The sequence below is a fragment of the Spermophilus citellus genome (genome assembly GCF_964194105.1).
Source record: "Spermophilus citellus genome assembly, chromosome: 2".
NCBI classification, from domain to species: Eukaryota; Metazoa; Chordata; class Mammalia; order Rodentia; family Sciuridae; genus Spermophilus; species Spermophilus citellus.
Window position 1 is genome coordinate 224,044,770 of NC_138183.1, and position 27,689 is coordinate 224,072,458.

Here is a 27,689-nt window from a genome sequence, read left to right on the forward strand (position 1 = left end):
AGAGTTCCTTCATGGGTCCTGTTATAACCAGTTCTTTGCTCATCTATTAAGTGCCAACTTTAAAAAATTACCTTGTGTCCAGTAGGGAGCAGCATTACAACAGCCATAAAACTTAACTGGAACATAAAACCGACAGAAGAAAAAGGAGTGGAAAAAACCCCACTTACCATATGTCTGTTCTACAATACATTCAATTTTTAGGGTAGTTGTAGGGCTTCCAGGAAGAAATCTAAAGAATGTCTCAAAGCATATGTGGGTGATACATGGTTTCAAGATTCCTAAAGCAGGAAATTAAAATTTTATTAAGTAAAAGTTCTCTGACCCAGATAGAGCTGAATTAATATGTTATTCAATTAAAGGTTTCTCAGTTAACTGTTTACAGTGCATCTTAGTGGGTCGATGGGATTTTGAGCTTGGATATTCAATGACACTTCAATTAAAAAAACATATTAAAGTCCATTATCCACCAGAGAGCTGAGTATAAGAAGAAAGTAATTGGGTAACAACAAATTATAAGATATCAATCCACATAGAAAGAACTGTGGTCAAAGAGTTAAAGAAGATGACAAGGTAACCATAGACACCTCTGATATATCAATCTCTTCTAGACTTTGACAATTTACAAGCAAACAATCGAGAGGATATAAACATTTACTTCTACAGGTGAGCATGATGAGATTAATTTTGAGAATGAACAGGTTAGAGAAGTAGTTTATAATACTAATATATAAGACTGATTGGTCAGATCCTTAACGAATATGATGACTACACATGACATTGCAGAAAAATCTCATCACCAGTCATAATCAGACAAAGGCAAACATTATATTATTATTATATTTTCAGTGTCCACACCAAAACCAAATTTCTGCTTTCAAAAGAAGGTAACATAATAATATTTACTTTTAAGTATATATGACTGCATATGCCTTACATAATATATATGATGCATGAAAATATTCTTAATAATAAAATATTTATTTAAAGCTTAAATAATGTTAAATGATTCTTACTATTTTCTTCTAGCAAAATAACATGAGCTTGACTTTAGTGAATAATACCAAGAATATGTTGACTCCAGTAATTATCATTAATTTGACTAAAGTTGAAATAAATTCTAATATTTTAATTGTATTATACCTCATTTTCTGCTTCCCTTAGAGGTTTCCTTTTATCCTCTCTTTGGCCTTTCTTTTGTGCCCTTCACTTTTCTGATATTCCTCATTTCTGTTGATTTATCCTCTCTCTCTTTGATAATGGATTTCATACACACACACACACACACACAAATATATATATATATATTTCCTTTTTGAGGCAATGGGAATTGAACCCAGGGGCACTCTACCACTGAGCTCTGTTATATCCACAGCATTTTTTTTTTTTTTTTTGAGACAGGGTCTTGCTAAATTGCCAAGGGCAGACTCACACTTGGAATCTTACTTTCTCAATCTCTTGCATAGCTGGGATTAAAGACATATGCCATTTCCACTCTAGTAGTGGATTACTAGATCAACTCCAAAATTTGTTTTAGTCTTACTCTTCCCCTTATGAAGCGACCACATTTTCCCCTTTTATATTAGGACCTTTAAAAATGAGTTGTCCTTGTAACAGCAGTTTGCTTAAATATATGCTTTCTTCTATTTACAAACATTATGCATGATCTTAACAATCTCACCTAACTGGAAGATTCAAGTAAATACACTTCAATTATATTTTTGCAATTCATTATTTAAATATTGAAAAACTCACTAAACATTTGATTCCAATTTGAATCACCAAAAAATCTCAAGGAAATCTAATTTCACTCACTCATTCCAATCAACTGGAGACCACCTCTGTCCTAAAAAAAATAGTAATTTAGGATCTTACTACATTGATGTGAATAAATACTGAGGAACAAACTTCTTTAAGTCAACAGAAATTTAATGCTGTTTAATCATATGTGTCAATACACATATGCACATATACAATATTCCTAAAACCCCTTATTTCAAAATATATTATAAAATCTGACAAGTGATTTCCTATTTAGCACTCTCTAATATGAATATTAACATTAAGGGTATTAGTTATCTTGTGAAATAACTTCATAAAAATAATTATTCACAAGTTTTGAATAAAATACAACATATTTAATTATAAATGTATAATATAATTACTTAAAACGAGATTGTAGTAGGTTAAGTGGTGCCATCCTCCCATACACAATTAATGTCCTTCTGAAACCTTAGATCATGACCTTATACTGAAATAGTCTTTGCAGGTATAATTAAGGTTGAGGATCAAAATGAGATCATACTAGATTAGAGAGGGCCTAAATCTAATGAGAGTGTCCTCATAGAAGACAGAGGAGAACATACAGGGATACAGAGAAGAGGATAAGTGAAAATAGAGGCAAAGATTAGAATTATACTGCCAGAATCAGGAATAACAGGAGTCATCAGAAACTGAAAGGCAAGGAAGGACTCTTCCCTCAAGTCTTCAGAATGAACATGGACTTACTGACATCTTGATTTCAGATATTTGACCTCCAAAATTGTAAAAAAAATAATTTCTGTTGTGGTAATTTTTTATGGCGATCTTAGGAAATTAGTGCAGATTTTGGTAAGCGGTAGTGAGGTGTTGCTTTAATAGACACCTAAAACAGAACAGCCTAGATTGCCTAGAAGAGACTGTTGGTAGAAATAAAGTTATTAAGGCAATTCTGAGAAGGGCTTGTAAAGATGTAAAGAGGAAGACAGCAAAGCTGCTACTCCTTAGAAAATACATATTGTTATGTGATTCTGCAATCTGTATTTGGGGTGAAAATGGGAGTTCAAAACACAATTTGAGTCAAATGTATGAAAGATGATATATCATGAGCTATGTAATGCTTTAAATAATCAATTAAAAAAAAAAGAAAATACATATTGTTAGTTGCGGAGCAGGCTGAACAATTGTTGGGTACAGGGTGGGCAAACACTGGACCCTCACCCGTCTGGTTCCTTATCACTTGTTTGCCTCAAGTCTGAACACTCAACCCCAATCAAGGCTGAACACTGGATCCCCACCTGTCTGGTGCAAAGGAAACCCAAATCTGACCCTGCCTTGTCTGCCTGAAGGCAGAAGAGACAACCTTAGCATCTACAGTATGATCCAATCACTGTATGCCAACAAGGTAGCTTGCAGACCCAAAAACCCCATTAAATTTTGGCTATAAAAACTCTCTCCTGCGGGCCCCCCCCCCTCTCTTGTGCTCTCTTTCTTCTCTGCTTTCACTCTCTCTCTCTCTCTTCTCTTTCTCTCTTGCAGTTTGCTCTCCCCGCCCCTCTTGTGCTTTCCTCTCTCTCTTTTCTCCTCCTTCCCTGTAATCAGACACTGCCACAATAAAGATCTCTTGGTCACTCCAAGTGTCGTGATCACTTTCCCTTCACATATGTTTTCAAGAACTAAATATCAGCTAAAGCATACTATGAAGAAGTGGTCAAGTATTGCAGAAAAAAATATTTTCTGAAGAGATGAGGTGTGATACTAATGGCTTCAGTCAACCATCTCAGCAGAAGCCAAAAATAGAAATGAGGTTATCCAAGAAGGAGATGTGAAGAACCCTGTGGTCGTATGGCATGTACCCCCTGACATTCATGGAAGACACATAAGACTTTTGACAATGTTATGTTAGTAGAAACACTGCCATCTTGGCAGGAAAAAAAAAAAGAAAAAAACTGGATGAAATGAAAAGCTGTAGGACTCCCAAAGTTCTTTAAGGAGAAAATGGACTGATAGAGTTACTTTTCTACAAACATGTACTACTCTTCAAGAAGAAAAGGGGAAAAAATAACTTGTAGAACCATGGATGGAGAGGTAAGAGAGCAGAATGGTCTGAGGGGCCTGCAGGGTGAGAACATCGGAAGAGCCTAATGGACTGGACCATGAAGCCTCAGAGAATTATTCTCAGACCTTAAAACCAAATGATATCTGTAGGATTGGATTTGGGATCAGTAAACCCTTTACTCCTTTCATTTTTTTTTTTCCTACTGGAATGGGAATGTCTATTGTATACATTTTCTTCACTTCATTTTGGGAGCAGATAATTTACTTTTTAGTTTCACAGATCCACATACAGAAAGAAATCTTGTCCTAGAATAGACTACATTCATAGTCTCAACCATGCCTAATTTAGACAGTTTAGATGATGAAATTTGGTACTTTTCAAGTTGATGATATTTAGATGAAATTTTGGATTTAGAATTGATGCTGAAATGTGTTTGGGAGGGATGCTGTAATGAAATGAATGTACACATCCAAATCAACATGTATATGAATTTTAAGAATGCGAAGAGTGAAGTGTAGTGGGTTGGGTTCCCCCAATATTTGTGTCTATCTGAAACCTTGGAATATAATGTTACTTGGAAATAAAATCTTTGAAAATGTATTAAGATAAGGAACAAGATGAAACTATACTGAGATAGCTCTGTCCTCTATCTAATGAGAATTTCCTTACAAGAGATACAAAAGGACACAAAGAAGAAGTCAATATGAGTATACAAATACACAGAGATTGGAGAAAGGTATCTATGACCCAAAGAACACCCTGGAGTTAGGGGGGAGGCATGGGATAGTCTCTTTCTCACTGTCCCCAGAAAAAAAATAAATTCTGCTGACACCTTGATTTGAGACTTCTGATTTCCACAATTGTGAACTTTTTAAAGTTACCATATTTGTGATAATTTATTATGACAGCAGTACTAGGAAAATAGTACACATACCTCACCATCGGAATTAAATGAAAGTATACCTATAACACAGGGAAATAAAATACAATGTTTGCCTATAGTGAGTTCATTAAAAATTTATGCATACTTCCCAACAATGTAAAGTTCTATACACCCTTTTGCTTTTACCAAATTTTGTATGTGAATTCTGCCAAGTGGGGGAAGGAAGGACAATACCAATACTTCTCAAAATCTTTAAAAAATTAAAGAGGAGGGAACACATTGACACATCCTAAAGCATTCCCAAAGCCTTTATTACTAATACCAAAGCTAATTAGACAAAAAGAATAGAAAACTACAAGCCAATATTCCTTGTGAATATTGATACAAAAGTCCTCAACAAACTACTAGCAAACCAAATTTGGCAACATATTAAAAGGTTTATACACCATAATCAAGTATGACTGATTCTCACAATACAAATTCTCATAATACAAATTTTGTTTTGACATACAAAAATCAATCAGTATAATATACCACATCAACAGGAAAAAAACCATAAAATCATATCAATAGGCGCACACACACACACACACACACACACACACACACACACACACACAAATCTGACAAAATTCAATGCCCTTTCATGAAAACAAATTCAACAAAGTAAGAATAGAATGAAACTTCCTCCAACATAAGCAATAGATGAAAAAAACCACAGCTAGCATCACACTTAATAGGGAAAAACTAAAAAATTTTCCCTTTGGATCAAGAATAAGGCAAAGACACCAGTATTTGCAAGTCCTAGTCAACACAGAATTTGGACATTCTAGTCATTAAAATTAGGCAAAAAAAGAAAATGAAAGGCATCCAAATTGGAAAGGAAGAGGTAAAATTATCTCTGCAGATGACATCACCTTACATGTAGAAAATCCTTAACAAGCATTAAAAAAAAATCTGGTAGAACTAATAAATCCAAAAATTTGCAGGACAAAATTCAACACATAAAATAAGGTGTTTTTCTATACTTGTAACAATTAATAATCCAAGAATGAAACTAAAAAAAACCACAAATCCTTTATAATAGCATCAAAAAAAAACCCAAATACTAAGGAATGAACTTATTAACAAGGGGGTAAAAGACTAGTACACTGAAAACTACAAAATACTGCTGAAAGAAATTTAAAATGACATCAATAAATGGAAAGAAATCCCACATTCATGAACTGGAAGACTAGGATTCTTAAGGTGACAATAGTACCCAAAGTAATGGACAAATTCAATATAACTGCCATCCAATCCCAAAGGTATTTTTGTAAAAAATAGAAATGCATCCTAAAATTCGTAAGTAATGTCAAAAGACCCTGAATAGTCAAAACAATCCTTAAAAAGAAGAATCTGGACAACTCACACCCCTTGATTTAAATTTTAATACAAAATTCTATTAATTATGGAAGTTATGATGACAGATCTACAGACCAATGGAATAAAGACTTCAGAAATAAGCTTTAAGATAAATGGTGAAAGGATTTTCAACAAGGTTGCCAAAATAATTTTTTGTTGAAAAGGACAGTCTTTTCAAAAAATGGTGTTGAGAAAACTAGATATCAACATGCAAAAGAATGAAGTTGTACCTTTACCTTATAATATATATAAAAATTTACTCAAAATGGATCAGAAACCTAATCCTAAGAGTGAAAACTATAAGACTCTTCGGAAAAAACACAGGGCAAAGTTTCAATGACATTGGATTTGGCAGTGATTTCCTTGATCCAAAAAACCAAAGAAAAAATAAATTAGACTTCATTAAAATTAAAAATCTTTTGATAATCAATGAATACCATATCAAGACAGTAAAAATGCAGCCCATAAAATGGAAACAGATATTTACATATCATTATCTGATAAGGGATTAATGAACAGAATACGTAAAGAATCCCTACAACTCAACAACAAAACCAATTAAAAAGTAAATAAAGGACAAGAAAAGACATTTCTCTAAGGATGACATACATATGGTCAATAAGCATATGAAAAGATATTCAACATCCTTACTCATTAGGGAAATGCAAATTAAAATCACAATGAGATATCACTTGACCATCATTACAAAGCTATTATCAAAAAATAGAAAATAAATACTGATGAGGACATGGAGAAAATGGAACTTGAATGCTATCTTGGTAGGAATGCAAAATGGTGCATCTCTAAGGGAAATCTCTAAGGGAAACAATTTGGTAGTACCTTAAAAAGGTAATCATAGAATTTTCATATGATCCAGCAAGAGATAGAAGATAGAATAGATGTTATCAGAGGTTGGGGTAAATGGGGAATAAGCAGTTTTTACTCATTAAGTATACTGTTTCTGACTGGGATGATGAAAATCTGGGAATAATGGCAATGATTATGTAACACTATAAATACACTTAATGCCACTGAACTGTACACTTAAAATTATTAAAAGGGGGGATTTTATGAGTATTTTTTCACAAAAGAAAATTTTTCCTTAAGGGACTCAAGACCTTGAGCAAGCTCAAAGAGCTGACAAAAATTCTTCAATTAGAGAATCAAAACTATTGGTAAGCTCTAAAGTAAACATATTCCAACACTCCTTGAGGGAAAACATTCATCATATATGATAGCAATTCATTAATTTTCAGGTGAATTTATTTAGGAAATGTAAAGAGAAAAAGGAAATATGCTTTGTTTTCCTTTTAAAAATTTTTTTGCCTTAGAATACAAAATTAACCATAACATTATTTTCAAGGACTGGGTTATAGCTCAGTTGTACCACACTTACCTAATGTGTGTGAGGTCCTAGGTTAGATCAGAAGCAATGCAAAAATAAATAAATAAATAGATAGATAGATAAATAAATAAATAAGCAATTTTAAAATCTCGCTTTTTGGTGGTGGTGGGGTACCGGGAATTGAACTCAGGGGCACTTGGCCACTGAGACACATCCCCAGCCCTATTTTGTATTTTATTTAGAGACAGGGTCTCACTGAATTGCTTAGTGCCCCACTTTTGCTGAGGCTGGCTTTGAACTTGCAATCCTCCTGCCTCAGCCTCCCAAGCCAGTGGGATTACAGGCGTGCATCACCGCACCTGGCCAAATCTCACATTTTTGAAGAATGGAAATTATAAAATAAAATGGCCTTTAAAGGTGTTTTAAACCTTTCATTTAAGGGAATGAAAAATATAAAAAGTAAAATCATAAAATTAAAATTCTAAAGAGTTTTTTATCATCAACATAAATTTTAGTGCTAAACCACCCTAATAGAAAGTTCTTCAGTCTGAGTTGAAATTGAAATTTCTCTGCTCTAGAAATGGGGTCAGGGGAGAGAGGATAGGGAAAGAAGAAATACTAGGGAATTGTAGGGCACGTCACATCATTAAAATAGAAACCTACGATGGAGAAAAGGAAACCTAACTAGCACACTAATGTTCTCTTCCTGGTCTTGAGGCCACACATGGCTAAGATGGCGCCTTGCAATCAGCCAGAAGGCAATACCGTGCATTGTGAGGAAAAATCCGACTACCTCTAGGATAGGCTCAGAACCCTTCCGCCCTCGTGGACAGCTCCTATCTCCCCTTACTGCCTGTAGAATGGGTGTACACGTGAACTCCCCTCACCCTGCTGACCTTTATCCTGATTGGCTCCTGTGCCTTATATTAGCTGTGTGTGCTTCCTCAATAAAGGAGCTCCAGCCTTGACTGGTCTCCCTTAGGCGGTGAGGAAGAGCTGGGTGCCAGCGGTCAGTCGGCCCTCTCCTTTCTTGGCTCCTCCTGGCCGAGTGGTGTTCTCCCTATATCTCCTGCAGGTAGGGAGGGAACAGGACTAAAAAGCCCGACAGGGAATGATATTGTTCAAATTATATTATTATATTGTGTGCATGGAAGAATATATAACAAATCCCATCATTATGTACGACTATAATGCACTAATGAAAAATACAGAAAAAAACAAAAATATAAAGAAAAAAATCATTTGCCATAGAGAAACAAAGAGGTCTAATTTCTCTTTCACAAGATTAAAAAGGTCAGCATTATTCACTTCTGGGCTAAAGATGTCCCACTTACTACCCCAGTTGCTTTCACCTCATATTTTCTCATCATACTAATCATTCTGAATATATACCTTATGTAGCAAGGCAAATACATGTAATGCTAACAGTCATAAATTGGCTAAACAAAGATCTACTTTGAGAAGGGAATTAAGGCTGAGTTTGAGCTCAGAGGGAATAGTGGAGAAGAAATGGATTTGGTGCCAGACAGACTAGCTCTCTCTACTGGGAATCCTAGCTTTACAACTTATAAGCTATGGTGACCAAAAGCAAATTACTTATCCTTTATGTGATTCAGTTAATTCCCCAACTTATGCATCTGTAAAATCGTGTGGGCATTGTATATTAAAATATTAAAAACATTATCTGAGTCATAATATACCCTCTGCAAAACAATTATTATTATTAATTATACCTCATGAGTATAGGAATGGAGCTACTGAAAAAGATTCTAAAGATACTTTACATTTTTGCCTTTACACTTGTCTCCCACACCCCACCCAGTTTGAAGTCTAATGAGAATTTTAGTTCAAAATGACATAAATTTACCACTATTCCGTTTAAAAATTGAACTGAAATGATGATACATTTACCACCACCAAAAAAGGTTTATTGAGATATAATTCACATTTCATTTATCATGCAGTTCACCTATTTAAAGCAGTGTAACATTCAATGTACTTTACTATATTTGTGGTTATGCAATCATCACCACAATAAATTTTAAAACATTTTTGTCACCCCAAAATTGTAATCAATGCCCACTAGCAGTAATTTCCTTGTCACCTCCAGTCTTCTCTTTTATGATAGCAAATTTTCAAAAAATAACTAGAAATAAATACTGAAAAGGAATGTGAAAATCATGAACTAGAGATTTTGAAGGCTTTCAACAAGATAGAGCATATGAAATCAGAGTAAGAGAGTGGAGAGAACAATAGTCCAGTACACAGGTTGGCACATCTTTTACTTTTTTATGTCAAGATAAAAAAAAAAAAAAAAGTCATAGTTTTTTACACTTCTAAATGGCTAAAAGTAAAAAAATAGAACATTTTGTGACATGTGAAAACCATATGAAATTCAAGTTTTAGCATTCATAAATAAAGTGTTTTCAAAACAGACTTACTCATTTTCTAATGCTGTCTATGGCTGCTCTCCCATAGCAAAGTTCAATAGTTGCAAAAAAGACCTCATTAGTTGCTAAACCCAAAATATTTACTATCTGGTCCCAGAAAAGTGTGCCTACTTATGCCAAACACAAATACATGATACTATTTCAGGGAAGGTGTAACTTTTCTTTTCATGGCCTCAAGAGGTCCTGTGCTAGTTCAGAATAAGGGAGGATAGTAGTCTAAACAGAAAACTGGTCTGAAAGAAATTTGGTCTGCAAAGTATGAAGGTTGGAAAACTAGAAGATTGTCTTTCTTATTTAGCTATTACAGAAGGAATTAGCCTGTTTCTTCCCGGCTTATCCACTTTGGAGCAAAGCATACCAAGAAATTAGACCTACCAACCAATAAACAACTCCCTGTCAGTCTTTTTTTTTTTTCTTTCCCATTTAAATTAAGATTTCTTGGGAAAACGAGGAAGAGAAAACCCATTCCAGCTACCCATATCATTCAATTGGTCTTTCATTTATTAACATGAATGAATAACCAAGGATCATCAACATTCAGGAAAAACACAATCATGAAAAAGAATGCTTATGATAAAAACAAGCAACCTTGGAGAAAGCAAAAGAAATTCAAAAAGGAGAAAAATAGGAAAAAAAAGAATTATTTACCATGTTCAGAGATTCTGGAAAGATGTCGCATTTATAAAACTAGAGGCATATGAGAGAACAGAATAAAAGAGATTAGAATAGAATAAGAGAATAAGAGTTTCATCGAATTTAATAGAGAGTGCCACTTCCACCAATATACCAAAAAATAGAAAAGCTGGAAGAAAATTTGAAAAAACACACAGGAGGAATTGAAAGGAGTAATAATCTTCCTTAAAAAGTTACAGGAGGGCTGGGGCTGTAGTTTAGTGGTAGAGCACTTGCCTAGCATGTGTGAGGCGCTGGGTTTAATTCTCAGCACCACATATAAATAAAACAACAGTCTGTCAACAAAAACAAAATTACAGGAAAAGAGACAGAATCTATCCACCCTGCTCCTGCCACTCACACAAACAAAGGAAGAAAAAATAACTGAAGGAACCCAGAGAATACAGAAGTAGAAAAATAAAAATACACAGACGCGCAGACACATCTAAGATCTAGAGCACAGCTTGTCAAACTGGAGGGCAGAAGCCAAATCCAGCAAACCCTGCTGTGATACACATGGTTTACTACAACACAATTATGCTCATTTGTTTATACATTGTGTGACTGTTTTTGTGGGGGGCTGCAACACAAACCATATGAATTACAAAACCCCAAATATTTATTATTTTGACTTCTACAGAAAAAGTTTGCCAAATCTTTTTTTTTAAACTGCACTTTAATATAGTACTAGCCACAAACAGATGTTTAAATTTGGATAATTAAAATTAAACAAGATTTAAAGTCCAGTTCTTTATTTACAGTAGTTATATTTCAAGTGCATAATAGCCATGCATGATCAATGGTATTTACTGGACAATGAAGATATAAGACTTCTTCATCAACTCAAGAAGTTCTACAAAACAGGACTCATCTGGAATTACCACAAAAAAGTATTGGGACTGCAGTTTAACTACTGTTTTTAAAAGATCTATAGTAAAAAATAAAACTTAAGAGGAGAGAAGAAGAAATAAATTCAAAAAATGATAAAAATTATTGACATTAGAAATTAAAATAATTAATGCATGAATCTAACACCTTATTCTTTGAAAATACCACTAAAACAGACCTTTTTAAAAACTCAAAATTAATCAGAAAGGAAAAACATGAATTGAGGGGAATATCAAAGATATAGCATTACAAATAAGAAACTATCACCACAATATGGAAGAAATTATAAAAGAATTCAATATTGACAATGCAATTAAATGATATTGAATTTTAAAATAATTTTAAAAAGCATTTCCTAAGAAAACACAACTCAAAGAGAGGTAGAATAATTATACAGAAGAAAAGCTATGAATTATATTTTTTAATTGTGTAGTACACAGCTCCAATTTGGTTAATGAAAATGTTTCTTACAATTTCTCATTTATATCTCATCCTTCAAAGACTGATCACAAACATATTTCATAGCCAGACTCTAAATTGAGAAATAGAAGTCAAAATAATATATTACTCTCTGTTAATACTATCCAATGGTCCATGATTATATATTTCTTCAAAGGAAATCTTTACTAGCCTGTAGGATTCTTCATGCAAATTCAGGAAATGTGACGTATAAAAGATTCATACGAAATGGTTTTAAATACTTGACATATTCCTGAGCTCTCATAATTATTCAAACTGAAGGGGAATGGATAACATTTCAGCAGAAATGTCCACAATAATTAGAACATCGCACATGCTAAGATTAGCACAGTAGCTTTATGCCTACGAGATTTAAGTTGACATGTAAAAGGAGTACCAGTTAGTTGTTGTTTAATTTCTCATTGTACAATATAAAGAAAAATCTCAGATTAAAAATTTATGAATACTAGTCCATTCTACTTTTATAATTATTTTTTGAAACCACTAAAAATTTTCAGTGTATACCATTTAAACTGTCTTTTTCAGCTTTATCATTTTTATAGATACACTGACTTGACAAATCTTTTAGAACCAAAGGATGTTTATTGTTTGGCACATCTGCTTTATTATATTTAACAGTGCAAAGTCTGAGTATGCAATGGTTTTTAAATTTTAATTCTTCTATCACTTACTGAGATAAAATTCACTAGATGAGATTCAGATGGGACATTATGAGTTTGAGATCCCACCAATTCAAGGGACAAAGAAAGTACATGGAGTATGTGGTGCCTCACACATGCTAGGCAAGCGCTCTACCATTAAGCCACAACCCCAGCCTGAAAGTTTTGATTCTGTAGGTCAGAGAATTGAAATGCATTACAAATATATTAATCATTAACAAATAAATGGTGATTGAAATGGGGTTAAATGAAATAGAATATAAAATAAAGAGAAAATGATCTTAAGGGACTCAAGATTTAACAGCAGAAATGAAGAGGAAAAAATCTTATTTTCAGTTATACCTTTGTGCCTCCTCTTTTCAAACAGTGATCTCTCTCATGATTCAATTCCATTCCTTCTATCTCATTCAGGTCCTTTTATCAATTTTATAGAATCTCTTTCCAGTACCATTACATACTCTATTTCCTCTCTATCACTTTCTTACACACATCAACAAAACCTTTCCCCTTTGGATATAGACCAATGAGAGGGATAGCTGGGTCAAATGGTGGTTCCATTCCCAGTTTTCCAAGGAATCTCCATACTGCTTTCCATATTGGCTATACCAATTTGCAGTCCCACCAGCAACGTATGAGTGTGCCTTTTTCCCTACATCCTTGCCAACTCTTACTGTTGTTTGTATTCTTAATAGCTGCCATTCTGACTGGAGTGAGATGAAATCTTAGAGCACTTTTGATTTGCATTTCTCTACTTGCTAGAGATGATGAACACTTTTTCATATAGTTGTTGAACAGCATACCTCAGGGGCATAGCCACATCAATGTTTACTGCAGCACAATTCACAATAGCTAAATTGTGGAAGCAACCTAGACGCCCTTCAGCAGATGTATGGATAAAAAAAAATTGTGGTATATATGCACAATGGAATATTACTCAGCAAAAAAAGTGAATAAAAACACTGGCATTTTTAGGTAAATGGATAGAGTTGGAGAAGATAATGCTAAGCAAAGCCAATCTCAAAAAACCAAATGCCAAATGTTTTATCTGATATAAGGAGGCTGCTTCATAGTGGGGAGGGAGGGGGAGTATGGGAGGAATAGAGGAACTCCAGATAGGGCAAAGGGAAGGGAAAGAAAGGAAGAGGACATGGGGTTAGAAATGATGGTGAAACAAGATGGACGTCATTATTCAAAGTACATGTATCAAGACATGAATGGTGTGAATATACTTTGTATATAACCAGAGATATGAAAACTTGTGCTCTATATGTATAATATGAATTGTAATGCATTCTGCTATCATATATAACAAATTAGAATAAAAAGAATAAAAAAAAAACCCTTTCCCCAAACCTTTACCATCTTCCTCTGTTCTACTTCACAGCAAAGCTTTCTCAAATGTAAAATAATCTATTGGGTTTTTCTTTGGGGGGGGGGGTTGTGGGGGGTACCAGAGATTGAACTCAAGGGCACTCACTTGACCACTGAGCCACATCTCCAGGCCTATTCAGTATTTTATTTAGAGATAGGTCTCACCGAGTTGCTTAGTGCCTTGCCATTGCTGAGGCTGGCTTTGAACCCATGATCCCATGCCACTGGGATTACAGGGATACACCACCAAGCCTGGCCTAAAATAATCTATTATTATGCTATATTAAACATCACTTTCCATTCACTTCTCAATACAATTATTTGACTTTTAAGTTTGCTATTCCAGAAAAATCAGCCTTTAATACTCATAAAATAAACCATAATATTAAATCAAATGAACTTTCCAATCCCTATTTTACTTTTTCTCTACCCATCTTTTAAATATTGATATTCCTCAAAGTTTGTGATTCATTTTCACAACCAAATACATACACATACATACACACACACACACACACACACACACACACACACACAAATTTTCTTGGTATCTTATGCCTTGTGATAAATCATCACCATGTACTTAATAATTTCAAATCTCTATCATTTATCTAAATGATAAACACATAATCTACTAAATACTAGACATCCACATTTGGATACTCCATTGGTACCTAAAATAAACATGTTCAAAACAGAATTAAAAACCCAATTTATGATCTCTTCACCTAAAACAACCAACATCACAACTACAAAATTTTGCTCCTCCTCCTTTTTTCTGTCTTCCATAACTCACAAAGCTGCACTAGGCAAAACATATGGGTTACCTTTGATTCCTCCCCTCAACTTTCCCTATTCATGTCAACTCTACCCTCTGGAGTAATCGCTTAAATCCCAATCACACTTGTAGACACTCATTTTTAAAAGACACATTTAGCCATACCATAATGATCAAAGAGAATGATGATGTCATTTTTGTTTTATATTTTTTTAAATGATTCCCAGTCCCTATTATTCTTTAAGGAAAAATAAATCCACAATTTAAAAAAAAAAAAAAATCCATCAGAACTTTGCCTAACTTCTCCAAAGTCCTCAGAACACCTATACAGACCATGAGTAATAATCCCACAGTAGTATGAAAACAGACTTAATGAAGAAACATTCATCCAATTTTCAGTAATGGCTCCCATTCTCTTTAATGCTTATATCTTCTTTATACCCTTCAAAACTCAGACTAAGCTTCCTCCTCATGAGAAATTTACTAAAGCTCCCTTCTGTCAGGTTGAGTTAGACAGCCCAATCTGTTCTTCATAACACTTACTGTTTACCCATATATCTCCCCCAAATGTAAACTCAAATAGAGCAGAGACTAAATTATTTTTTCCTGCAACCTAAGCGCTTAGCACACGCCCTCAAATTCAGTATGTACTGAATAAATAATTGTTTGATTAATGGCATACCTTTTTAACTCTTCTCTATTTATTCCAATGCTTTATATTAAATTTTAACATCTATGACAAATTCAAGTACATGAGATTATTTGGAAGTGAAGTTTTTGTTAGTTTTAAAAAGAAGACAGATTAAATCAAAATTTTTCTATAATACTATTATACCACATATATGTCCTAATTTCTTGACTGCCTTGATACGTATGTATGACATGCTTCCCAAATTATAGTCAAAGATTGAAAATAATTCTTCCATGCTAGTAATGAGACAAACAAAACACCACTTGTTACCTTAAGACAACTAGAAGATTAAGAAAATACTATTGGAGCTGGTCTGGGAGCATATTCCTGTAATCCCAGTGGCTCAGGAGACTGAGGCAGGAGGATTGAGAGTTCAAAGCCAGCCTCACCAAAAAGCGAAGTGCTAATCAACTCAGTGAGAACCTGTCTCTAAATAAAATATAAAACAGAACTGGGGATGTGGATCAGTAGTCAAGCGCCACTGAGTTCCCCCCCAAAAGAAAATACAATAGGAATCAAAAGACTGTATAGTAAAGAAGCCTATAAAATTATCTGTAGTATTTCAAAGTTTTCAGATTATCAAAAATACTCAAGTGTTTATTTGATAGTGGAATGCTTTGTCACTTTTCTTTTGGTTTCCCTATTGCTTATATACTACAGCACAAAATTAGCACAAACTACTTAATATGTTCTTTTTAAGAGTGATGCTGTGTCTATGATTCAATCTTAACCCCACCCCATCCCAAAATGAGACCATTCTTATCACTATAGTATGGAATGACAAGATTAGGTTTAAGCAGACAGTAATCATTCAGTGACTGAGAAATTTAGACTAAACATCTGTACTGGTGAAAGTTTTGAAATAAAAGCATCTGTGATCAAAGCTTTCTGATTTAATATAATGTTAAACACCAGGAGGTTTTTTTTTCCCTCTAAATCTGGTTATTTAAAAAAAAGAAAAGACAAAAAAAAAATCCTGCAAATGAAAAACTTCAGTCCCTATTTAGCAATACTAAATTCAATTTATCAAATAAAATGAGCAAAAAAGTTTCAACAGGTCATCCAGATGTAAACAATTCAAAGGCAAGTATTTCCGTGAAGTTTGGATGTATTTAAAAGGTACCATTGGTCAGATGAAGTGGTAAGAGCCTGAAGTCCCATCTACTTAGGAGGCTGAGGGCAGGAGAATCACTTAAGCCCAAGAGCTGGAGGTCAGCCTGGACAACTTGTTAGAGATCCTTGACCCTCAAAACAAAGTAAAAGAAAACACATAAAAGTTATCATAGATCATTGGTCAGAATTAAGAGTAACCAGTGGTACAGGTGTGATTTTGGAGTTCTTTTTAAAGTTTGGCCATCTGTCAATCATGAATGCCTTTTAAAAACACCCACTCCCAACCCCCACATCTGATTTGAAAATTAAAAAAAAATTAAATCCAAGACATAGCTCTAAATTACATGGTTTTTTTACATATAAAATTTACACTGTAATAAGAAAGATTCACAAATTACTAGAGATCACAAATTACTAGAACTACACATCTAATATCAGGGTTTTTTTTAAAGAGAACTGAAGTATTTTCTATTATCTGCAGCTGCTTTATAACAGCAAACCACAATTAAATGTGTGAACAAGGTTGTCAGAGTAACACTTGTCATTCACACCGCTTATAGAAAGACGCTCCAAGATTTCCAGAAGCACTAATTAAAAATAACAAAAGCTTCTCGCGGGCACTTCTCAAAGATGTATATTTTATCAGACAGAGGAAAACAAAATCGTCTCAAAGTTCAAGAGTTTTTCACTCTAAAGTCAAACATCCAAACCGACTATTACTAAGTACTAAAGAACTAACCCCAGACGGTCAGCAAGCAACTCGTTAACAGTTACAATCCTTTCGAGATAAGACAATCATTAAGAAAAAAGCCTCATGAGGAACGGAACGGATCTTCCTTTAGAAATCAGAAGAGAAAGGGTGGTGGTGGGGAGAAATATCTCCCCTTTTTACTATCGAGAAAGGTAGACGTAAACTCCAGCTTAATCAGTGGCTTGATTAAACCCTTAGGGCTTCTTGCTTCACCAATCTTTTCTTTAACTCAACGTGAATGAAAGCAAGGAATACCAGAAGAAAGGAGAACGACATTACCCACCTCTGGCCCCAAAGAACCCGGGGAGACCCTCACCCAAGACTCAGGTGGGCCTTTCTCACCTGGGTCCGGCAGAAGTCCTCCGTCCTTACGTCTGCGCACTTTTCAGCAATACGCCTTGCGATTGGTTGGCTCGTGAGGGACCTCTCAGTCTTACTGGCTACAGGAGCGACGGTCGGAGCGAAGAGGCGGGAGTTAGGCGCTGACTCTGACAGGCCGGCTGCCTGAGTTCCCAGGGCTCCTATTGGGTCAGCGCACGAGCCTCCAAGATGGCGGCAGAGGCAACCTGCGGCTCGGGCGCGGCGAGAACCAAGTCTGTGGCAGAGGCAGCCCGAAAGAGCAACATCACCAGTTTCCAGAGGAGGGGTCCTAAAGCCGGTGGGACTGAGAGCAGCGGCCCTCGATTGGTGTCTATTGCCGGCACGCGACCGTCGTTGCGGAATGGACAACTGCTGGTATCAACCGGGCTCCCCGCCCTGGACCAGCTCTTAGGTCGGTTCAGAACGGATGCGGGCTCACCGGAGGGAAAACTTAGGGAGGGGGCCTGTCGGGAGAGCCACCTTGATCCCCGCCCTCAAGTGTTCCCCCTCAGAGACGTGGAAAGGAGAGCCTGGCTTGAGGGAGGGGAGGAAGGGATGTAAGATTTCTGCTGTTAACCAAACCCGTTTTAATCCCCTACTCTCTTCTTGCCTTCTGTCCATTAGCCCATTCGCAGATTAAGATGGGATCCCTACAGGCTTCCTAGTGAAAGAGAAGCTTTACTATATGGAAAATGGTTAGGCTTTCAGCTAGGATTCCCTCATGGTATGTGAGTACACCCCTCTCTCTGCCAACCTCAAGTAGCTCACTGCTCGCACTGAAGTACAAAGTTTTTATCCTTGTGAGAGAAGAGCTTTATTCAAAAATGCTGAAAAATGTATTTCCCACTCATTCACCACCAGGCTGCTTATTTCCTTAAATCTTAAACCAGGTTGGCTTTTAAAAGACTGTATATGAAAGATGTATGTTGACTCAGTAGTTAAAGCCATCTTTTGTAATTTGATGGTTCAATTCCTATTTGCATTAAATATGTGCATTTTTAAAACTTTTTTTTTCTATATACATTTTGCTTCCCAGAGTTGGTTGCTGCTAAATACCAACGGGTAGGTTTTAATTTAATGCACATCTTAACGGGAAGAAGTCCAGTTTCCTAGACTTTCCTTTATAATTTATGGAAGTTTTCATGAAAAGCCTACTGAAGAGTATGCTTGTTTAATAAGTGTTATGTTGAAAGTGTTGACCACATTAGCCTGGTAGGACGTATATACTGTGTTAATAAAGTTTATTGATTAATTTCTGTCTGAATGCTGCCTTGTTAAAATTGGTCTGTTTATACTTCATTACTGCTTTCATTGTATGTGTCTGCTATATCTGGTGCAGTATTGTAATATATTGCCCCTGCATTTGCTTATCTTGCTACTTGACATTTTCCATAATCCGCCCCTCCCCTTCACCCCGCAAGGTAAGCTTTTCAAACATTTAGTGCAGAAACATAACAAGACAAGCAACTTATGAAAAAGAGTATGGCTTCTCGATTCTGTTATTTTGAGTACTAACTGGATCCCAAGTATTTCTATATAAATTTAAGTATTTTCACTTAATTGTTTCAAGCCTATTGTCCTCTTTAGTTTCAATGGTACTCAAAAAGAAATAATTCAAAATATATAGTTAGCAACTATTCATTTCACATTTTCTCCCTGTGAGCCTCACTTGGTGGCCTCCTATATTTGAACTTAAAGCTTCAAAGCTATTCCTAGTCATTTTATATGTATATTTTTTAATTCAATGGAAATTTGCAGTTTCATTCACTTGATGACTATTACTCTCCAAATAAAAAGGCCACAGATGTGGCATCATGCCTTCAATTCCTCATTAAAGTAACAAAATGTACCTAGCAAATTTCCTGGAACTTAGTAGTTTCTTCATAAATTTTTTGTTAAAAGAAAAATAATTTGTCAGGAAAAAACATACAAGAGATTGTGAAACACATATGATGGAGTTAGGTGTTACTTCTAAAAGCAAATTTAGGAGTAATATAAACAGTCACATAACTTGCGACAATGTGAGCTGATCTGTAGGGTTCAAATGTAGTGTTCTGAATTAATATCTATCTCATATTTTTGAGGACTTGTTTTCAAGGAATTTTGACCATTCATTGAATCTAACAGTGATTTAATTATAGTCTTCAAGCACCCACCAAAAAAGAGAACTCAAAGTACCTTCCACATGTGTTTCTACAAAAATATAAACTTGAACAGTAATTTTTTAAAATTCCAGATTTGTTTGTGGTGTGGAGAACCCTAGGATTCAAGCTTATGCTAAAATACAAGCTTATGCAAAAATTCATGTTCATTAGGATGATTGAAACTGTATAAGTTTTTGGATATTTTCAAATATATTTTACATTGATGCAATTCATTCTCAAAATGCACAGAAGTTGAACAGTTGGGATAATAGGAATACTACATTTGTAATAATAATTTCTCTAGAAGTATTTCTATTGTTAGTTTATTAATGACATTTTTGTATTTTGATTTTCTGTTTTGTGTGGTCCTGAGAGCAAACATTTCAGATTTATTTTATATGATTTGGAAAGTGAGATATTTGGCTACTAATATGTATACACACAAGTATAAGCAATTTAAACTATATTTTTATTCTAATATAGTATTTTACTCAGATTATGACAAAACTAATTTAATGGCCATATTGTAATAAAATGTAATGGTAGTAGGATGTTATCAGAAAGATGAGACTGTACTGTGACATTGTGATTGCTGCCTAAATATATTGTGTAACTACTGTGTAACGAGTAAATACTATCTTAGAACAATCACGTAGTGAAAGGACATTTTACTACAGCCCCTATGACATCATTGTAATTTTAAGTATAGATGCATGATACACTTGAAAGGCATCACACAGGCTAATTGAATGTTTGTTAGTCATCATATTGTTTTTGTTCTGACACTTTATTGTCAAATTTGGGTTTGTTTCTCAAGTTGGTAACACTTAAAATTTTTAAGTTCTTAGACTTCTTAATCCAATTTCTCAACCTCTCCCTTTCAGGACATTTATGTTGTTATTTAAGGACACTATATAAATAGCACACATATATTTCAGAAAATAAAACGGTCTGGGTTAGATAGAGCTCCATTTCTCTTCTAAGAATTTCCAATGAAAGATTATAGCAAGTAAAGTATGTGTAACCCGGAAGATGCTTGAGGAATGGTGATTGTGGGTTTGGCTAGCTTACCACTCTTTTGTTCAAATTTATTAAATTGACAGTCAAGAAAATGGCAGGTAGGGATTCGAGGTAAATAATAATCCAAGGAGAGTTCTTTGGAAGAAGCCTGTTATGACAGTTTCTATTTTCAGCACCAATTTCAAAAAGTGATCTTTCCTTTACTATATCTTAATCGTAGTGTGGAATAATATGCCTTGAGTGTAGACTATATATTTAGCATAATCCTGGTTGTAATGTTTTAGAAATTGATATAGACAGCTTTCCTTTGTATTACTAGGTAAAACTGTTTCATGTGATTTAGTCTACAGAATATTAACACTGTTAATAGCTTTATTTTGATTCCCATATTGCTCAGACAATAACTGTGTCATCACCTGTCATCAGGATGTTTCATAACTCTTAGGAAAGAAAAGGTAGACATGCTAACAAAATAACTTCAACTTAAATGTGAGATGTGGCATGGATTTAAGTACCTAAGGATATTAATGTGGACTAAAGAAAAGATATGAACTAATTTTTAAGTTGCATTTTCCCAAAATCGTCCTTCTATAATTTTAAGCAAAATTATTTCTTTATATGGAGGAAAATACTGGGATAAAGTATTGTCACTTCTGACTTTGAAATATCACTCTGGTCCATATTCTAGTGTATTAATTTGACCTCATTTATCCAATTTTATAGTTTAATTAGAAATTTGTTTGGGGTGGTATGTGGAATTTATTTTGCTCCCTTTAAAATAGTACTGAAATCATTAACTTCTCCCCATTAGAGTTAGAACAAAAGCACAAGATCTTTTTTTCTATTTTAAAAACCATAAGCTTGATTTTCAAAGTTTTAAATTAATTTTATTTTAAATTCATTTTAAGTTACAACTTTCCCAATGACCAGCTTTCAAAGTGACCTACTCTTACTAGACCCAATTTAAATTTGAATCAAGTGAATGAATATACATAATAGAACTCATTTGGAAAAAAGAAAACTTGCCTTTTTATAAGGGAAGTCCTGATAAGATATTATTTTGGCTGATAAAAAGTCATTTGATAGGTCCCATTTTTATGTTATCTTAAGTAATGTTCAATTTTTCTAAACATGACAATTTTTATGACTATGAGATTTTTGAGTGTTGTTTTCCTGAAAACTCAGGAACAGAGGATCATTTGGATTGTTTTTTTACAGAAAATAATTTTCCTAGATTAGTCAGGTTTGTATAATGTTATACTTAACCAGTTCATTATTGAGACGTATTCTTAGTAATTATTACTATTATAGAGATCACCATATATCAAATAACAATGAACTTTTAGTGGTATCTTTAATCTGAAATTAATTACCAGAATGGCAAGGGTGGCTTGTATTGAATACCTCTCTGGGAGACACACCTGTCCTTTGTGTTACCTCATTTAATTAGGAAACTTATCATCCTACCTTGAATGTTCAAAAGTCCTGTTTCAGTGGAGGTTATATAAAAAAAACTAAACAGGTTAAGGAAATAGATTAAGAAAGGCAGCGAACTTTTAAATATTACCTACCCTAGCCTAGATACTGCAATTTCTGTTGTTTATTTCATCTTCTTAAACTTATACAAAATGGCTTTAGGGAAATTAAATGTTTATTTTCCCAAATAAAAGGTAGGAAAGTAAGCAATTGAAAAATAATGTAAAATGTTTAAAATGTTAGTAGTGATCTCTATGTGCCACAAACTCTGAAATTATTCAGTCCAATCTTTTGTAAAAGCAAACCCTTTTGCTCTGATACTTTATGAATGCTATCATCACATGCATTTCAGGTGAATATTTTCATCCGAACAGTTCCTTAGTCTGGTGTAGCTTTTAAAGGTATAATAAAGAAATGTGCCTAGATGTGAAATTAAAATATATACTCAGTTCTATAATAAATTCACTTAAACTTAAAATATGTAAATGTACTAATTTTTTAAATTTTTCTTCTCTCACAATATGAAATGTTCTACATATTGTTTTAAAATTTATTTCAAGTGTAATTCAGTCTGCATAAACCACATTTCATTTTATTTTGGGTATACCTATGTTACCAGATGTCAAGTTAAGTTTTTCTACATGATGTCTTCCACTACAGAATTTTTTCAGGGAAAGTGTTTTATTGGTATTCTAAATGTTTCTTTCACAGTTTTGTGCACATACATATACACAAAAAACTAATAATATTGTCTTCTCTTGCCCAACAATTTTGAAGAATTTCTTTTTAAATTTTACTTTAAATATATTTCTCTTCTTTAACATTCATATTTTTAACTTTAAAGTTAATTTGATCACATCTGAGATATTAATCATAAATACTATATTTTACAAATCAAAGAACAAAGTATTGAACTATCTCAAATTTTTGGTATACTTTTAGTTTTCCAAAACTTAAAATGATTTTAAATGATTCACTGTTTGAGTTGTGTATTCTTGATTTGATATGTAAAAAAAAGTTCTGGTAATATTGAAATGTATTTTGCGATTTGTCATTTTCTGTTTGAAATGGTAAAAATACTGTGAATTTTAAATTCTAAATATATTTAAAGCATGTCAAGAATGTGTATATGTTGTTCATATTTTTAGTAATTAGTTTTAATTATCAATTTTCTTCAAGACTTACTAAATTTGAGGATAAATATTAAATTCAAATTTCCATTATAATAGCCTTTCTTTTCTATGTTGTTCTTCTGTAGTAGTTACGTTACTGTGCACATTTGGGTCTTTGCTATTGAGTTAATTTAATAGCAATTGCTAAATATAACATTTTTGGAGTGCTTAACCAGTTATGTCGAAAGCCGCATGGTTCTATTGCAAGAGAAAGGAGGCTAGTACGGTATTTTATGAAAATAATTGTAATGTGTGGTATATAATTACATGTAATATGTAATTATTTCATAATAGTACCTTTAGCAAACTATTGCAAAGGTAATTAAAAATATTGTTCACAACTGCAGTTTTAAAGTTATTGAAGTACCTGTCCTATATATAAAAGCCTAACTTTTATGCTAAAGATAATGCAAACAGTAGATTAATTTTCTTCGTGGTTTATTTCATTTCCAGGTGGAGGTTTAGCTGTTGGAACGGTTCTTCTGATTGGTTAGTATAAAATACATGCTTTGCTCTACTCATCAGTTTTCTGTTGTGTGTCATGGTTTTTATGGTTTTTCTCATTCTGAAATTAAATATTTAAAGTATTAATTCTACAGAAGTTAAGGTGAATTACAGAGAAAATGCCTTAAATTCTAATTTAAATTTAGTGTTGATCTGAACTTGAAATGAACTAGGCAAGTATATCTGAAAATGTAACTTAAAAATCTTTCCAGTTGCCATGTATGGTAATACACACCTGTAATCCCAATGGCTCAGGAGGTTGAGGCAGGAGAATCATGAGTTCAAAGCCAAACTCAGCAACAGCGAGGTGCTAAACAACTCAGTGAGACCCTGTCCCTAAATAAAATACAAAATAGGGCTGGGGATAAAAAAAAATGTGGCATATCTACACAGTGAAATTTTACTCAGCATTAAAAAAGAACAAAATTATGGCATTTGTAGGTAAATGGATGGCATTGGAGAAGATAATGCTAAGTTAGCCAATTGCAAAAAAAAATGCCTAATGTTTTCTCTGATATAAGGAAGTTGACTCATAGTGGGGTAGGGAGGGAGAGCTTGGGAGGATTAGATTAGATCTAGATAGAGAAGAGGGGTGGGAGGGAAAAAGAGGGGGCAGGGAATTAGCAAGGATGGTGGAATGTGATAGTTATCATTATACAAAGTACATGTATGAAGACTTGAATTGAGTGTCAAGATACTTTATATACAAACAGAGATGAAAAATTGTGGTATATATATGTATTAAGAATTGTAATGCAAAGAACAAAAACAAAGTACATGTATAAAGGCATAAATTGCCATGAACATACTTTATATACAGAAATACGAAAAATTGTGTTCTATATGTGTAATAAGAATTGTAATGCATTCCACTGCTGTCTTGTATTTTAAAAAAATAATAAAATCAAAAAAATAATAAAATAAAAAATAAAAAACAGATAGGGCTGGGGATGTGGCTCAGTAGCCAAGTATCCTGGAGTTCAATCCCCAGTACCAAAAAAAAAAAAAAAAAAAAAAAAAATCTTCATAGTGTGTTGTATCCCATTTTAGAGTCAATTAATTATTTGAAGAATCTCAGTATTTAGGGTGAGATCATTGAATGTATATGTTTATGTACACACACGTATATGGATATCACGGATATGGTATATATCACAGATTTTATCATCATTATCTTCTATTGAAAGAAAGCTGACAAACTAATTGTAATTTTTTTCATGCTTCAAGTGATGAGAATTCTCATTTAAATATATAATCCTGTTTCCTTACTTTTCAGTATTGATCATAGAATCTTGGAAGTGAAATAAACCTTGGTAGTTACATGATCAAAGCACCTTATTGATATTTAATCTATTTACCTGAAACATATTTATTCTTCCTAGTTTCATACTCTGATATAATATAAAATAATCCACACTTAAAATACAATACACACTTAAAATATTTGAAAATAGCTATTTCATCACCTCAGATCTTCTCTAAATAGACACCATTTCTTTCCTTGGATTTTGTGAAATTTTGTTTTCACACTCCTTATTCTCCTCACTGTTCTTTTGATGGGCCTCCTAGACTGACAGTGTCTCTTTAATCATATCCAGAACTGAATATAGTATTCCAAATTTAATTTGACATACTCAACATGGTGAGACTATAAAATATAATAAATTAACTTTCTGAAATCATACTATTTAATAATTTTGTTCCTGTTTTCAGTTAATCATTAACTTTCGTGTGGCTCTTGGAATACCAGATAACTCTCATCTCACACTTCACAACACTGTATATTATCACACATTTTAATATATAGATTAAATTAGCAGATTCGGTGTCCCATTTGCTAGGCTCTTCACTCTCCTCTGTTCCCAAGTCAATATGACTTATACTATAAATAAATCTGCCTTCAGAAATGGAAGAACAGTTATAAAACACAGGCTAAATATGGGAATTTAAGGTCAGTGGTTAGGATCCTAGAGCACTGCTATGTTTCTCATCACTGAAAAACTATTTTTATTCCAGAAGTAAGAGAAAATTAAAGCATAAAGTTTACCTGTATTAAGTTTTCATTATAATTTTCCACCTTTTTAACCATTTTCTCATGAAGTAGATTATTTATTTACCAAGGCAGTTATATATGTAAGTATATACCTCAGTTTATTTGTGACCTTTCAGAATAGTATATTTACAATTTCAGTAGCAATGTACCATGGAAACTAGATCTAGTGAACACTACCAGAAAACCAGAAAAAGTCTACTTTATACCTTAGAAATATTTCAAAATAAATAAATGTGAATATATGAAAGACCATTCTCAGGGCTGGGATGTGGCTCAAGTGGTAGCGCGCTCGCCTGGCATGCATGCGGCCCGGGTTCAATCCTCAGCACCACATAAAAACAAAGATGTTGTGTCCGCAGAAAACTAACAAATAAATATTAAAAATTCTCTCTCTCTCTCTCTCTCTCTCTCTCTCTCTCTCTCTCTCTCAAAAAAAAAAAATGAAAGACCATTCTCTGAGAAGTAAATTATGGAAAAATAGACATTTCTTAAAAATGTTTAATTCTTTAATAGTGAAATTGGCTTTGAGATATTTTATATTGAATTTGCTTTCTGATAGTCTGCTACATAGGTAAATTAAAAGTACCAAAAGTAAAGTGATGGCAAATCAAAGATCTTCATCCATTTGTGGAGATATGGACCATCAAACAGGTTTAATAGAAGTTGTCATTAATTATGCAAGTTGTGTGACATTTACGAATATATTGTTTTTATCATATTAGTTACTTAATTTTACTTCTAGAAATAGCAGTAAATGATGTGCTGTTGGAAAATTAGTTACAAATGGCTCAACTTACATCCAATAAATATACCCATCAAGTCAAACCATTATAAGCTAAGGCTGTTCTCTTGATGGGCTTTTTGTATGTTATCTATTCCTAACAATATTTGAACACATTTATTAGCTTAAATCAACACAAATTTGTCATCTTATAATTTCTGTGTCTCAGGAGTCTACACACAGCTTAGCTGAGTCCTTCATAAGCCTGGAGTCAAGGTGTTATCCAGGGCTAGGTTCTCATCTGAAGGCTTGGCAAGGAATGAATCTTGCTTCTGGGCTCACATGGTTGTTAACAATATTCATTTCCTTGCTGCCTGTCAACCAGACTGTCCTCCCTTAGGGTAGCTCACATGATGGCTTCTTATTTCATCAAAACCAGCAAGGAAGAGTATCTCTTAGCAAGATATCTTAGTAACAGAAGTGGCATCCCATCACCTTTGCTCTTGGTTAGAGGCAAGTCACAGTTTCTATTGCACCAGGGGTACACAAAGACATGAATACTAGGAAGCAGGAATCATGGGGATCACCTTAGAACATGTCCACCACACTTTTTTCATAGCATTATATCTGAAAGCCCTTGAAAAAAGAAGAAAAAAACAACACCAAAAACAGTAGAAGACAGGAGATAATTAAAATCAGAGCTGAAAGCAATGAAATTCAAACAAGAGAAACAATCCAAAAAACCGACAAAATAAAAAGTTGGTTCTTTGAAAAAAAAAAAATCAGTAAAATTTATAAACCCTTAGTCAAGCTAACAAAGAGAAAGAGAAAACTCAAATTACTAAAATTCACAATGAAAAAGGAACTATCACAACGGACACTACTGGAATATGACAATAATCGTAATTTTTATTATTTTTTGTATGATAGTAAACACTAA

The 27,689-nt window shown here is 33.7% G+C and overlaps 2 protein-coding genes across 12 annotated transcripts in view; one reads left to right on the forward strand and one right to left on the reverse strand.

Annotated features, from left to right (window-relative positions):
- IMMP1L (inner mitochondrial membrane peptidase subunit 1) overlaps positions 1-17,697 on the reverse strand; it is a 71,261-nt gene extending 53,564 nt beyond the window's left edge. The window contains exons 1-4 of one of the 10 annotated variants that reach the window (XM_081282073.1): positions 17,642-17,670; positions 16,559-16,680; positions 8,343-8,515; positions 168-278 (exon numbers count right to left, since the gene is read on the reverse strand). The gene's annotated coding sequence lies outside the window, so the exon portion shown is untranslated. Of the gene's footprint in view, positions 1-167; positions 279-8,342; positions 8,516-16,558; positions 16,681-17,582 lie in introns of all 10 variants that reach the window. The other 9 variants (XM_081282075.1, XM_081282079.1, XM_081282074.1 and 6 more) reach the window with 9 other exon arrangements.
- A 135-nt stretch (positions 17,698-17,832) lies between these two features.
- The window catches only part of ELP4 (elongator acetyltransferase complex subunit 4), a 249,056-nt gene continuing 239,199 nt past the window's right edge, over positions 17,833-27,689 (forward strand). For both annotated transcript variants that reach the window (XM_081265001.1, XM_081265002.1), the window contains exons 1-2: positions 17,833-18,071; positions 23,925-23,960. In XM_081265001.1, coding sequence (XP_081121127.1) covers positions 17,849-18,071; positions 23,925-23,960 — 259 coding nt within the window. In that variant the 5' untranslated portion in view covers positions 17,833-17,848. The remainder of the gene's footprint in view (positions 18,072-23,924; positions 23,961-27,689) is intronic.